Source organism: Nannobrachium achirus (genome assembly GCF_963921795.1).
Source record: "Nannobrachium achirus genome assembly, chromosome: 11".
NCBI lineage: Eukaryota > Metazoa > Chordata > Actinopteri > Myctophiformes > Myctophidae > Nannobrachium > Nannobrachium achirus.
This window is the reverse complement of record NC_137820.1, coordinates 11186346-11200714: the sequence shown is the minus strand read 5'-3', so window position 1 is coordinate 11200714 and position 14369 is coordinate 11186346. Positions and strand designations below refer to the sequence as shown.

Below are 14369 nucleotides of genomic sequence, written 5' to 3'. Positions count from 1 at the left end.
TATTTTTTTGGCATCTAGTGTTAGGTATGGCCACATTATCACTACAGATATGCTCTAAAAGTGTGAGAAACATGTATTTGATTTCACCCTGTCTTTAAGGAGTAACATCTGGTGTAGGGAGCTCGACAAGACAAGTGTGTGTGTGTGTGTGTGTGTGTGTGTGTGTGTGTGTGTGTGTGTGTGTGTGTGTGTGTGTGTGTGTGTGTGTGTGCGTGCGTGCGTGCGTGCGTGCGTGCGTGTGTGCGTGCGTGCGTGTGCGTGCTTGTGTATATTACCGTTTTGTCATCATCAGGCCTTGGTTTCCTGGTTTTCTGCAGAAGCCTCAGCCCCTCTATCTGCCTGTTCAACATGGGCAGAGTCCTTTTAAAACGTTCTTCCAAGCTCACTGCATCCAGGACCTACAGTACACACAAACAAATCCATGGATATAGTACAGTACACATGATTTTAACCAATACAGCTTTGACTCAAAAAATCAGAATATTGTGTCAAAAAGCATTGGAAGCAGCAGATGCCAAAGCATCCCAAATCATCACTGACTGCGGAAATGTCACACTGAACTTCAAGCAACGCTCACTTCAGAAGGTTGACATTTCTCTGCATTGCATTGGGTGGTCTCATATAATGTTGTATATAAGGTTTTGAATGCACAATGTATCTAGAATATATTAAAGTCATTTTCTTTTACAGAATTACAGAAGATAATGGACTTTTCCACAATGTTTTGAGACAAAGCTGTAAACTACGGAGTTAAACTACAGAGTTACTGTATACCTGCAGCTTCTCCTTGTTTGAAGTACGGATCATGGAAGCGACAACATCAGGCAGGGTCTCCTTGGGCAGGCTGTCCAACAGACGCCTCAGCTTGGCCACCACTGGAACAGACATGTCTAACATACCTACCAACTACACACACAGAGGGAAAATTATCTGCATTATATGAACATGTCATATCATGATTATTGTGACCAACAAAAAAATAATAATAATAACAATTAAAGAATATAGATTTTTTCATATTTGATTTTTATCCTCAAAAACTATTATTCAAATATTCGATTATTCTAACCAATCTCTAATTATAATTAATAGTAGCCATTTCATGAAGGATTTTACTTGATTATTAGAACAAAATACATTTTTGCTTGATAACTGGTCATTTTAGGTTGTTTTTAATACGTTCACGTAATATTAACCATCAAGCCACGGAATCAAGAATTGTTCTCCGCAGAATCAAGACTTTTTCTCTGCAGATTCCTGGGGGGACTAAATAATATGACACTTTCCACTAATAAAGTCCAGGAAATGTATAATTGCCCATTTATCAAGGTTTTCTATTATGGTAGAAACATTTCAAGCTCCAAACACTCATTCTGTAACTTCACCTTCACTAGAAGACAACCCAATCTCTCTCTCACCCACACACAGATACACCAGTGGAGCCAGGAAAGAGGCCTCATTCACTACATCAGTGGTGCAATGGTGATTCAATGTTTGGGGGGTCGCGAACGTCGCTCAACACCTACTATACAGGTCTATTGATATGAATATTGGCTAGTTTCTTTGTTAAAACAGTTGTCGAGGTGTGAACTTCGGGGGGTGCGAGACCCCGACTCAGAAAAGATATGGGTCGTCGGGGGCGCGCGACCCAAGACTACTGCAACACTGCACTACACACACACACACACACACACACACACACACACACACACACACACACACACACACACACACACACACACACACACACACACACACACACACACACACACACACACACACACACACACACAGACCTGTACAGCAGCTTGATAGAACTTTTGAGACAGCTCTCCCAGCTGTCCATCCTGTGTTGTGTTGTCGTCTGCGGCTGTAAACTGCTCCATTTGATCCAACTGTTCCACCTTCAAGTTACAATCACAAATATATAAATACTGTATACAAACACACACACACACACACAGTGCACACATACACACACATTGGATTGGCGGCTCTGGGCTGGCTCTCCATATACTGTATGCCTATATATGGACATACACTGGACAACGTTCAGTCCGGGGCCCAGAATGAGTGCAGGACTGAATATATCAAAACTTCCTTTGGGAAGCACAAGCGTATGGGGCAGACAATTGGCAGGTGGTGTGATTAATCACCCCACGCAAATCGCAAAGCACCTGTCAATTGTGTGCCCAATACATTGTGCTTCCCAAAACACACGTGTGTTCTCAAAGGAAGTTTTCATATGTTCAGTCCAGCAGTCATTTCAGGTCTGGCCCTGTCGCTGACAGAGAATGTCCGTGTGACTGTGTAGCTTGTGGAAAAGTGGAGATATTTGACTAAACACACGTTTTCTGACAGAACTCTCAAATTAATATGAAACTAGAGGACAATGTCTGAATACTAAGTCTGAGGAATTCATTATTGGGTGAGTACACAAGTAGCACGGATGATATTTCTGCCGCGGAGATTATCTGCTCACCGCAAGCGAATGGGACCGATCTATGGCTGTGTATTTTAATGCATACACAAAGTGTTATAGGTAAGATCACATACATTTTAGGGCTAGCAGTCTCTGATCTTTACTTCCAAAAACAATTGCATCAAACACACAGGTACAACCACTCCCTTAAGTCACCTTGTATCTCCTCCCATTACCACTCATCATCCAATACATTCTGAGGTGAGACACCTCCATCTAGTGTCCAACTATCTAATGCAGGGGTCTTCAACAGGGGGTCCGGGACCCCTAGGGGGTCCTCAGAGTTACTACAGGGGGGGGCGCCAAATCTTTGTCATAGGATCATCTATCTATAAATGCGAGAAGTCTCTGCGTGTCTGCGTGTATGTAATCCGCGTATCTCGAGAACCGCTCGTCCCACCGGCTTCAGATTCGGCACGCGCGTTCTCCGCCGCGGCGCGGAGTGCAGTGCCCGGCCTCGACCCGACCCGACGCGCGTTTTTTCCGAAACGGCGCGAAACGTTCGGAATCTCCTTATGCGGAGCTGATTGTTGACATCAGGCTGTTCCGGAGGAAATCGGCGAAAGCTCTGACTCATTGTGACATCACTTCATAAAAGGCTCTGACATCACGTACGCCACATGAGTCAACAAAAAATCTCTGTGAGTGTGTATGTAATCCGCGTATCTCGAGAACCGTTCGTCCCACGGGCACGCGCGTTCTCCATATATGGGCATAAAATGAATGCCCCCATATATGGGCATAAAATGGATTGCAGACAGACAGATACAGATATCTCCATATATGGACATAAATTCGGCACGCACGTTCTCCGCCGCGGCGCGGAGTGCAGTGCCCGGCCTCGACCCGACCCGCGTTTTTTCCGAAACGGCGCAAAACGTTCGGAATCTCCTTATGCGGAGCTGATTGTTGACATCAGGCTGTTCCGGAGGAAATCGGCGAAAGCTCTGACTCATTGTGACATCACTTCATAAAAGGCTCTGACATCACGTACGCCACATGAGTCAACAAAAAATCTCTGTGAGTGTGTATGTAATCCGCGTATCTCGAGAACCGTTCGTCCCACGGGCACGCGCGTTCTCCATATATGGGCATACAGATATCTCCATATATGGACATAAATGGACAGAGGCAAACAGATGGTCAAAGATCTCCATATATGGGCATAAAATGGACGCAGACAGACAGATACAGATATCTCCATATATGGGCATAAATGGACACAGGCAAACAGATGTTCAAAACGGGTCCTATGACAACAGGTGTGAGGTTTGCATTAAAGGGGGAACCGGCACTGTGTCTGCAACACAGTTGGAGGCACAGACAGATACTCCATATATGGGCATAAAATGGACGCAGATAGACAGATATCTCCATATCTGGGCATAAAATGGACCCAGAACTATAACTGCAGTGATCTCCATATATGGACATAAAATGGACGCCGACAGACAGACAGACAGATATCTCCATATATGGGCATAAATGGACACAGGCAGACAGATGGTCAAAACGGGTCCTAAAGGGCGGGGCATTCATTCCCTATTTACATTGTTCCGAGTTGGCCAGGTCGCCGACTAGACGCTAAGGGCGGCCCAGCTTCTAGTTCTTTTAAATTAACAACTTGAACCCTATTCTGAGAACTTTAGATCTACAAGCTCTCAACGCCTCGCACTGCGAGGCGTTGAGAGCTTGTAGATCTGCAATTTTTGGAAAATAGGTTTGGTGTAGAGGTAAAAAAGAGCAGACCAAGTACAGAGTGAAAGGTCAAGTTAACTAAAAACACGAATCCAACATAGACTGATGACAGTGCTGTCAAACAAGTCTATGAATCTATCTATGAAATCGATGAAATTCTGCATCACACATTTATACAAAACGTAGAGGGGGTCCCTGCTTCATCTCTCTCTCTCAGCTAAGGGGTCCTTGGCCTGAAAACGTTGAAGACCCCTGATCTAATGTCTCAGTGTCCACCACAATATCACAAAATTGAGGATATGGTTACATCCCTACAACCTTGTAGTAGGGGTGGGCGATATGGAAAAATACAATATCACAATATTTTCCCAAGCTGTATCATGATGCACGATTTTATCACGATTCTTTTTCATGTTGGTTTTTTCAAGTTACTTGACAAAAACTAGACTCTCTGTGTTCCTTTTGGGAGGTCTAAATTGAACTTTACAAGTATGTAACTCTGACAGTATACAAATGAAACCAAATGGACCCTTACTGGTCCATTTGGTTTCATGTGTATACTGTCATAGTTAAGTGGAGACCTTGACATTTTAAAGTGTGACAACTACTGATTTAGACCAAAATGCAGGTTTATATTGAATTCTGCAATGAATCTCTGTATTAACGATTAAACAGGATTGTTTTACAAGGCTCCCTCAATTGTATGATTGTATCACGATATATACGATACCTCTGAAAAGGCATATCGTGGAGACATTGTATCGTCTCAACGATTATTATCACCATATCGCCCACCCCTAGCTTGTAGAGACGTTTACCTCAGCCAGTGGGAACGGACGCTCCTTCAGCAGAGCTGACACACGAAAGCGGCACACCCCGGTGATGAGGAGGGTGTAGTGGGGCTTTGGCCAGTTACTGCCCACCACCTGCACTGCCATCCCTGCTGTACCAATACTAACAAGAATTACCAGAGAGAAAGAGAGAAAGTTGGATGGTTACTGTATTAACAGGTCCAAGGTCTACTGGAAACTGCTATTGCAATATTGGTATTTGGTATCGTTGATTTATTTTAAACCATGTAATTACAAATAATATCGGATATCGGCCAACTCCCTAGCATTAAAGGGATATTTCACTTTAAAAAAAAAAGAACTTTTGGTAATTATATTGTCTAATCAGGCTTTTGTAAACACCCTGGAGAGATTTTAATTAGCTTTCAGTATATTCATTTTATCAGACACGCCCCCTTCCTATACAAAACCATTGTAGCTTCAAACTACATATTAACCATGATAGATTAAATCTGGTGACTCCTGATGCCCTCCTAATACATGAGCTGGCCGTGTTTTTTCGATAACCTTTTTCATTTATTTTTTATTGTATTTAAATATTTCCATTTTCCCAAAAAAACTATAATAAATGAAAAAGGTTATCGAAAAAGCACGGTAGGCTCACGTATTAGGAGGGCGTCAGGAGTCATCAGAAACAAGTATGGGTATTTTCATTGATTCTATCATGGTTAAAATGGAGTTTGAAGTTACAATGGGTTTGAACTGTACAGGAAGGGGGCGTGTCTGATTAAATGAATATCAAATATCTAAATACTGAATCAAGCAAATTAAAATCTGTCCAGGGTGTTCACAAAAGCCTGATTAGACAATAAAATGACCAAAAGGTTTTTTAAGTGAAATATCCCTTTAATAATCTATTTCTATTGTAAAATAAATACTAGAATATATATAACAGATCTCTGGTCCTGTTGTCACTGCAGCCACTGACACACACCACAAGTCAGATTTACATAACCTTGCTGTTTAGTAAGAGATCAAAGGTTCAAGTCCATTTGTCAGTCTCAATCCTCTGTCTTGCGGTCTATGTGCCTGACAATGACCTTTCTACAGCAAACTGCATTATGAATTAAATATATCTCAGTTTAAAGAAGAGCAAACATTAGCATATAGCCTTCGTTTTGCTGTCACATTACAATATGACAGCTTTTACATGCCCTTCATTTTCATTTCATGCCATTGCTAAAATCCCAACACTCGTTTACAGCAACAACTTGAACTTGAAGTATGAATTTAACAAACCAAGACTACCTATGCAAAGTAGGCAGATCCTCTGTGTCGTGTTGTGGGTCTCTCGTGTTGGGGATCACTCCTATGATGGTGCTTTTTAGAGAAGTCCCCTTCAACAGTCTGCTCTTGACAAGCTGCATGTTCCGTGGCGTGTCCACGCTGATTCTCATGGTGGAGCCGGGTAAAAGCACTCCTTCGTGCGTCAAAAGCAGCGGCAGCCGAGTTGGGATCTGAATTCCACCGTTAGCGAACATGTCTGGGTGATTTCAGAACCCTGTAGGGTTGTTACAACTACTCGAAATCTGAACGAAATGGACTTTCTCAATGTCGGTCGGCTGACAGCTCCATGCAAACTAGCAAAACAAACAACTACGGCGAGAAGCGAGGGACAAACTGTGCGAGAAACGCCAAACTTCATAGTAGGGCAGGAGAGAGGGGTCTACCAGCACCCCAATGACATGTTTTCGAAACCTGTTTTTTTTGGACCGTTATGATGTCTAGTTATGATTTCTGCTTGTTGCCGTCGCCAACTAATGTCCCATGGGGTTCATTTTTAACCTTTTCTCACAACTATTCCCGATCTGAACCATACAATGGTCATAACAGAAAATGCCATAACGCTTGATGTAAACAACCTACAGGGACAAATGAACACACTTTTCTAAATGATTTTGACCCAGGGAATTCATTAAAGTGGTTATTTTTAACATTTATGCACATCTTGACCCTATTTCAGGACAGAAACGGTGAAAAATAACCCAAAAATGTTCAAACACGTCTATACTTCTCTTTGTACAGATAAATTAAGGTGTATTCTTTTGATACCACAGGTTTTTTAGGACCCTTATGATGTCTAGTTATGATTTCTGCTTGTTGCCGTGGTCAACTAATGTCCCATGGGGTTCATTTTTAACCTTTTCTCACATATCCCCAATTAGTGTGGGGATTTAGGGGAGCAAATGCTAATTTCGTGCAATTTTGACTTAAAGCGCGAAATTTTGCACAGATGTAGCCCAGGGCTTGCTCTAATGATTTAGCTAGGGCGCCCGAGTCTGCGACCTTCGGGGTCGTCACAGCGGTCAAATCAAGTTGGGCTTCCATTGACTTTCTATACAGGCGGAAAATACCCAGAAAAAGATTTTTTTTCTGGGTATTTAAGGAGGATCTGAGGGGTCTAACTAGGGGTTTGTCATGATGCTGAATCCATTGCAGGCATTTGTTTTGCACAAAAAACATTCTGTGGGCTAGAAATGGCCTCAGAAAACAATACACGTATGGGTGAGTATTCATGTTAGTCGGAGGCCTTAGGTTTTTTTTTTCTTGTGCTAATCAGTCTAAAAGTTCAAAATTTTGCACAGATGTAGCTCAGGGCATGTTCTAATGATTTAGCTAGGGCGCCCGAGTCTGCGACCTTCGGGGTCGCCACAGCACCCACACAACTCTGAAAAGTGATGACTCATCACTTTTCATCACTAAAGTCGATGGGAGCCCAACTTGATTTGGCCGCTGTGGCAACCCCGAATGTCGCAGACTCGGGCGCCCTAGTTAAATCATTAGAGCATGCCCTGAGCTACATCTGTGCAAAATCTTGAACTTTTAGACTGATTAGCACGAGAAAAAAAAACCCTAAGGCCTCCGACTAACATGAATACTCACCCATACGTGTATTGTTTTCTAAGGCCATTTCTAGCCCACTGAATGTTTTTTGTGCAAAACAAATGCCTGCAATGGATTCAGCATCATGACAAACCCCTAGTTAGACCCCTCAGATCCTCCTTAAATACCCAGAAAAAAAATCTTTTTCTGGGTATTTTCCTCCTGTATAGAAAGTCAATGGAAGCCCAACTTGATTTGACCGCTGTGGAGACCCCGAAGGTCGCAGACTCGGGCGCCCTAGCTAAATCATTAGAGCAAGCCCTGGGCTACATCTGTGCAAAATTTCGCGCTTTTAGTCAAAATTGCACGAATTTAGCATTTGCTCCCCTAAATCCCCACACTAATTGGGGATATGTGAGAAAAGGTTAAAAATTTACCCCATGGGACATTAGTTGACCACGGCAACAAGCAGAAATCATAACTAGACATCATAAGGGTCCTAAAAAACCTGTGGTATCAAAAGAATACACCTTAATTCATCTGTACAAAGAGAAGTATAGACGTGTTTTGAACATTTTTGGGTTATTCTTCGCCGTTTCTGTCCTGAAATAGGGTCAAGATGTGCTTAAATGTAAAAAATAACCACTTTAATGAATTCCCTGGGTCAAAATCATATAGAAAAGTGTGTTCATTTGTCCCTGTAGGTTGTTTACATCAAGCGTTATGGCATTTTCTGTTATGACCATTGTATGGTTCAGATTGGGAATAGTTGTGAGAAAAGGTTAAAAATGAACCCCATGGGACATTAGTTGGCGACGGCAACAGGCAGAAATCATAACTAGACATCATAACGGTCCAAAAAAAACAGGTTTCGAAAACATGTCATTGGGGTGCTGGTAGACCCCTCTCTCCTGCCCTACTATCAGAGCCTGGTTGAAACGGATACAGTCAGGTAGTGGTGGAAAAGGTACTCACATTTTCTACTTAAAAGTATCAATACTGCAATGTAGAAATACTCTGTAAAAGTCCGGAATTCAAAATGTACTTGAGTAAAAGTATGAAAGTGTTGGCATCAAAATGTAGCCTACTTAACTTACTACTTGAATAATAAAAGTACAAAATGTACAAGTACAATTTGTAGCAATTGTATAAATATTAGACCTTAAAGGAGTAGTTCAGCCCCAAAATGACTTTTTTTCTATCGATTACGCACCCTAGGCCTATAGAGTTGAGTTCAATACTATTTTTTAGTTTTTGTTGCATTCCTAAGCCAATCATTTGAGGAGACTCTTTGTAGGACCATTGATTCTGGATGGAGACCCCAAATGCAATCAAAGCATGGGGGTAGATTTATTATTATCAAATTATTGGCTTAGGAATGCGACAAATACAAATAAATATTATTGAACTCAAGTCTCCATGAGGTGAGTAATCGATAGAAAAAAGTCATTTGGGGTGAACTACTCTTTTAATCGTCGAATGTATAAGCAAGTAATGAATGATGTATAGGCCTACGCCTACTTTCTTCCATATTTCAAATATTTTATGTTAGTGTATTTATTTATTTCCAAATTTTTATCCCATGATTTTGTAAGCCATGTTTCTGTAATCCTGGGCTCTGCTCTCCCTCTACCAACCTGGGGAGACCCGAACTGAGCTCAAGCTTCTTCAGTGCATGAAGAGTGAGCAGGCCGCTTCTTATCACCTGACAGGGGTAGCTTCCCCGGTTGGACGTAGCGTGTGGAAGGAACACGTTATTCCAAACAGTTCCTTTCCCCTCCAACAGGCGCCATGGCTGGCCTGGGGGAGGCAGTATAGAGACCAGGATTACTGCATATTTTTGTGAGGGTATCTACCATAGGAGACACGGGGAGAACATGCAAACTCCACACACATATTTTATTTTCTGATCGGTTACCATTGTTGTGGAAACCTATGGTTGAAACGCTGATTCGGAAGGTAAAGTGGCCTAGTAGGCCTAGAAGAAACATGTTTTGGTTTGGTCTCCTTGAATCAATATACACAAAAGCTAGAATAAAATCGTGCTGCATAAATAAATAACGAGGCCTACCTAGCGAACTAACTATTGATTGATTGAAGTATTTATTAGAAGTTTGCATAGGAAAAGAAAAGGTACAGTTTCATGACAGTACAGTTCAATGGCACAAGGTAACCAAAAATATGCGCTCAGGAAAGCACATGGCTTATTTACATATCAGTTATAGTCATATAAATAACTATAACTGACTGATTGAATAAATAATATTAATTTAAGACATGCTTGAAGTTTAGTTAATTGATTGGTTTAATCTGTCTTCATTGATCAATGTAATTGGGTATGATCTGCAATGTATAATTAAAATGTAGGAAGTGTTTGCAGCAGGCCAAAATCTGTTCAAAAATGTGTTTTGCAAAGATCGGCCTGATGGTGCCGCTAGAAGAGGAGCATGTGAGAAATCAGGGGCGGAGGCTGTGATTTGCCATCCAACTTGTGTGATTTTAGGCCAAAAATGTGTAGGAGCAGTGTTCAAAAATGTGTTTTGCAAAAATCGGCCTGATGGTAGCGCTAAATGGGACAGATGCATGTTGATGAGATGACTCTAGAGATACTGTGTACTGCTTTGTGTGATTTTAGGCCAAAATATGTGAGAAATGAGGGGTGGGGGTTGTGGTTTGGCAGCCAAGGAGTGTGTGTGCAAAGTTTGGCATGGATAGGGTGGCGGAGATATGAGTAGGGCAAAAGTGTGACGTGACGGACAGACTGACAGACTGACAGACTGACTGACGGACAGACTGACAACCGGTGGAGGTTGACAGGTCACAGTATTAGACTAATACTAATACTAACTAGAACTGCACTCTGTCGAGGTGCCAACTTGCTCCTTGTGCACAAGTAGGCCATCCCTCAGCAGAGCGGTCCCTCATTGGCTGTTAATGATGACGTTGCCAGAGATGCTGGTCCCTGATTGGGCTATGGTCTTCAACAAGAGGAGACACCGACATTACATACATACATAATACTGTAATACATACATACATACATACATACATACATACATACATACATACATACTGTATGTACATACATACATACATACATACATACATACATACATACATACATACATACATACATACTGTACGTACGTACGTACGTACGTACATACATACATACATACATACATACATACATACATACATACATACATACTGTACATACATACATACATACATACATACATACATACATACTGTACATACATACTGTACATACATACATACATACATACATACATACATACATACTGTACAGTGTACATACGTATACATACATACATACTGTAGGCTACATAGATAGATACATACATACATAAATACATATACCCAGACGATTACAGTATACTTGCACGCTCTGCTTGTGCAAGTAATAAGCTTAGTAAGATTAAAGAAAAAGGCACATTTTAGCCTATTAGAGAGTATTCTATCAAAATAAGAGATTCATGGAGGCAGCTGGTATAAATGAATGAACTCTGTACAAACCTTGTTTATAAAAAGAGGCATTTATTTTTTTTATATATTTTTTTATAAAAAGCCTTGTCACATATAGCATTATACATTTCAAAAAATAAATAATATTATTATTTTGTATAAAAATTATGTTCATAAAATCTATCTTCAGACCATAGTCAGACAAAATAGCCACCTTTTAGTTTCCTGCAATTATTATCTTGTGATTTTGAGAAATAGCATGTTATGTCAAAATAAGAATTCAAATATTCCCTAAAATGCTGTCCTTGTTATGTTATGTTTATAATAAAAAAAACTATACATGACAAAATAACAATACACGTATGTACATTGATATTGCTTAAATTATCAGCGTTATCTCAACATCACTTTAGAGCATTTGCATGATGAATGTGATTTGAGCCTCAGAAGATTAATACACTCTGTTAAAAGTACATTTCAAGAGAGATTTACATATACTGAGAAGAAAAGAAAATAATTTATCTTAAAGACTAGGCCAGGGGTCGGCAACCTTTTTGACATGGAGTGCAATGTTTTCATTTTCTTGATAGATAGTCAGTGTGCCATGGCAATTATGACAACACATCAAAATGTCATATTTTCAATTGACTTTGATATAAATAAAAACCTTTATTTTTGTTCTTCTTTAGAAATATATTATATATATATTAGGATGTAGGCCTCGTGGATCATTAGACTCAAGCAATAACCCACGTATAACCCAGACTCTCTCCCTAGTCAAAGTTATCAGTTTGAATGAATGTAGAATTAAGGATGTAAATTGCATATACTGTAGATGTGAGTGTACTCTCTCACCAGTGTGCTGGCACCCGTTGGCACCCGTGCCTAAGGTTGCCTACCCCTGGCCTAGGCTAAATCCATGTCTGTAAATCTGTCGTATTGCTGTATATTCCACAAACTAATTCAACATCATCCTTACAGAACAGTGGCACAACTTGGCTTCCAAGCCTGAAGCATAATAACCATACCTGCCAACACTCCTATTTTTTTTACCCTGTTTAAATCTATTCTGAAATTCTCCAGATTTATACACGATTCTCAGATGCTAGTAAAACCTGATAAAAGTATCAAACTCCCTGTCAAAATGTACCAGAATACAGGAAATTACATCTACTCTCCGCTAATAGCAGAGAGTGAGGTTCCAAACGGAGCTAAACCCCAAGTTACTGTATTGGCACAGTATCCCTTTTTTACACAGTTGCTATTTTTCTACGGCTGTGAGTAGCTCACTTAAGTGTGTATGACTTAACAATATATTACTTTGATGAATAACTATTACCTTTTTTGTCTGGTGATATTACATTTACAGTAACAGTACAATATTGAAGACAGACAAATAGAATCAGAAAGGGGAAAATAAAAGTGCACTTAATGTCTCAGTGTTACCCCTCAGCATTTGGCCTCTTACAGAACAGGGTCATGGGCCCATCACTATTAGTTTCCTCCGTATTACAACATGAATAGAAAGATGTTTTCATGACCACGCTACAGGACAAGAGGTTAGCTATCTCCTATGGGGGAGTTAAACATATTATTGCATTATTACAGTAATCTACTCATCAATAACTCTGATGCTCATGTGTTGTCAGCCATTTACACCCACAAGTCAAATTTAGATAACCTTGCTCTGTAGTAAAAAGGCCTGACTGTTAGCTGATATAAATAAGTCATGAATGGTTCAAGTCCATCTATCTGTCTGTCTGTCTGTCTGTCTGTCTGTCTGTCTGTCTGCCTGCCTGCCTGCCTGCCTGCCTGCCTGCCTGCCTGCCTGCCTGCCTGCCTGCCTGCCTGCCTCTGCCTGCCTGCCTGCCTGCCTGCCTGTCTGTGAATCATTTGTCTAGCTGTCTATCTGCCTGACTGGGCCATGGCATGGGCATGTAAAGCTAATGACTTTCCTAGAACAAATCATACACAATGAACGTTGAAATAAGAGATGTTCAGGGTCAAATATATCTATATAAAAATGTGATGAAATAATTTTCCACCGAGCCTTTGTTTTGGACAAAGCCTTTGTAGTTGTACGCACTTCATTTTCATGTCATTGTTTGAGTCAAACAAGTTGCAAGACAAATAGTCACCACTTCAAGCTATAGCAGGGCAAGATTCTAACACTCAGAAAAAACTTTCAGGCATGAAACTAACCCCAAAACTATTTTAGTGCCTGCAATGCAAAGTAGCGATATGCTCCGTGTCCTGTTCTGCTTCTCTAATGTCGCGAATTACTCCTATGCTGATTTCAATAAAGTAAACTTCAACAATATTGCTGTTGGAGTGTTTCATAATGTGTCATAAAATAGGTTTACTTAATGTATGTTACTGCTAATTCCTGTTGAAGGACTATTCATCTTCTCTTGAAGAAAAATAGTTACAAAGAGAAGTAGCCCAGCTGTATCCTTGACAATGTAAAACTGGATGGTTAATTTCTTTTGAAGTAATATTGGTGTTAGTAAAAATAACATAAAATGACTTTCCTTTCAAGTAAAGCTGAGCTCACTCACACATTATTGTGAGTGATATGTTGGCTATTCGATATTACCACATTTTGGAAGAAATTTCAACCAACTCTGATCTCCATTGTGTGAGAAGCCAATGAAAGTTCACATTCAGTAGCTTTTTTTTTTTAAAGATTGTTAACTACATTTTAGTGCTTAGCCCAAACGTTATCAAGGTATTATTGATTTTACTTTCACAAACTGACTAAACCAGCAAGTCAGCTATAACTAGTTGCAGGCATTGGACCAGGTGCAAGATTATGGCAGGCTTCCAAACTGGGAAATTATACTGTAGAAAATGGGCCATGGGCCATGGGGACCAATGAAAAAAAAAAAGAAAAAAGAAACATGAGGAAGTAATAAAAATGAAGATCTTCAACAATGTTATTCTCATAACTGGCTCAGTGTAGCCTATTCTGAAAGACAGCAATGCATTGTGTTTGGTTGCTTCCAATCAGAATCTGTCTTGAGAGA

General features: G+C 40.5%; 1 protein-coding gene across 1 annotated transcript in view; it reads right to left on the bottom strand.

Moving 5' to 3' along the window:
• The window catches only part of lonp2 (lon peptidase 2, peroxisomal), a 39506-nt gene extending 32907 nt beyond the window's left edge, over positions 1-6599 (bottom strand). Inside the window, exons 1-5 of the mRNA XM_080737640.1 lie at positions 6280-6599; positions 4999-5134; positions 1797-1904; positions 775-906; positions 276-398 (exon numbers count right to left, since the gene is read on the bottom strand). Coding sequence (XP_080593766.1) covers positions 276-398; positions 775-906; positions 1797-1904; positions 4999-5134; positions 6280-6512 — 732 coding nt within the window. The 5' untranslated portion in view covers positions 6513-6599. The remainder of the gene's footprint in view (positions 1-275; positions 399-774; positions 907-1796; positions 1905-4998; positions 5135-6279) is intronic.
• Positions 6600-14369: the final 7770 nt, after the last annotated feature.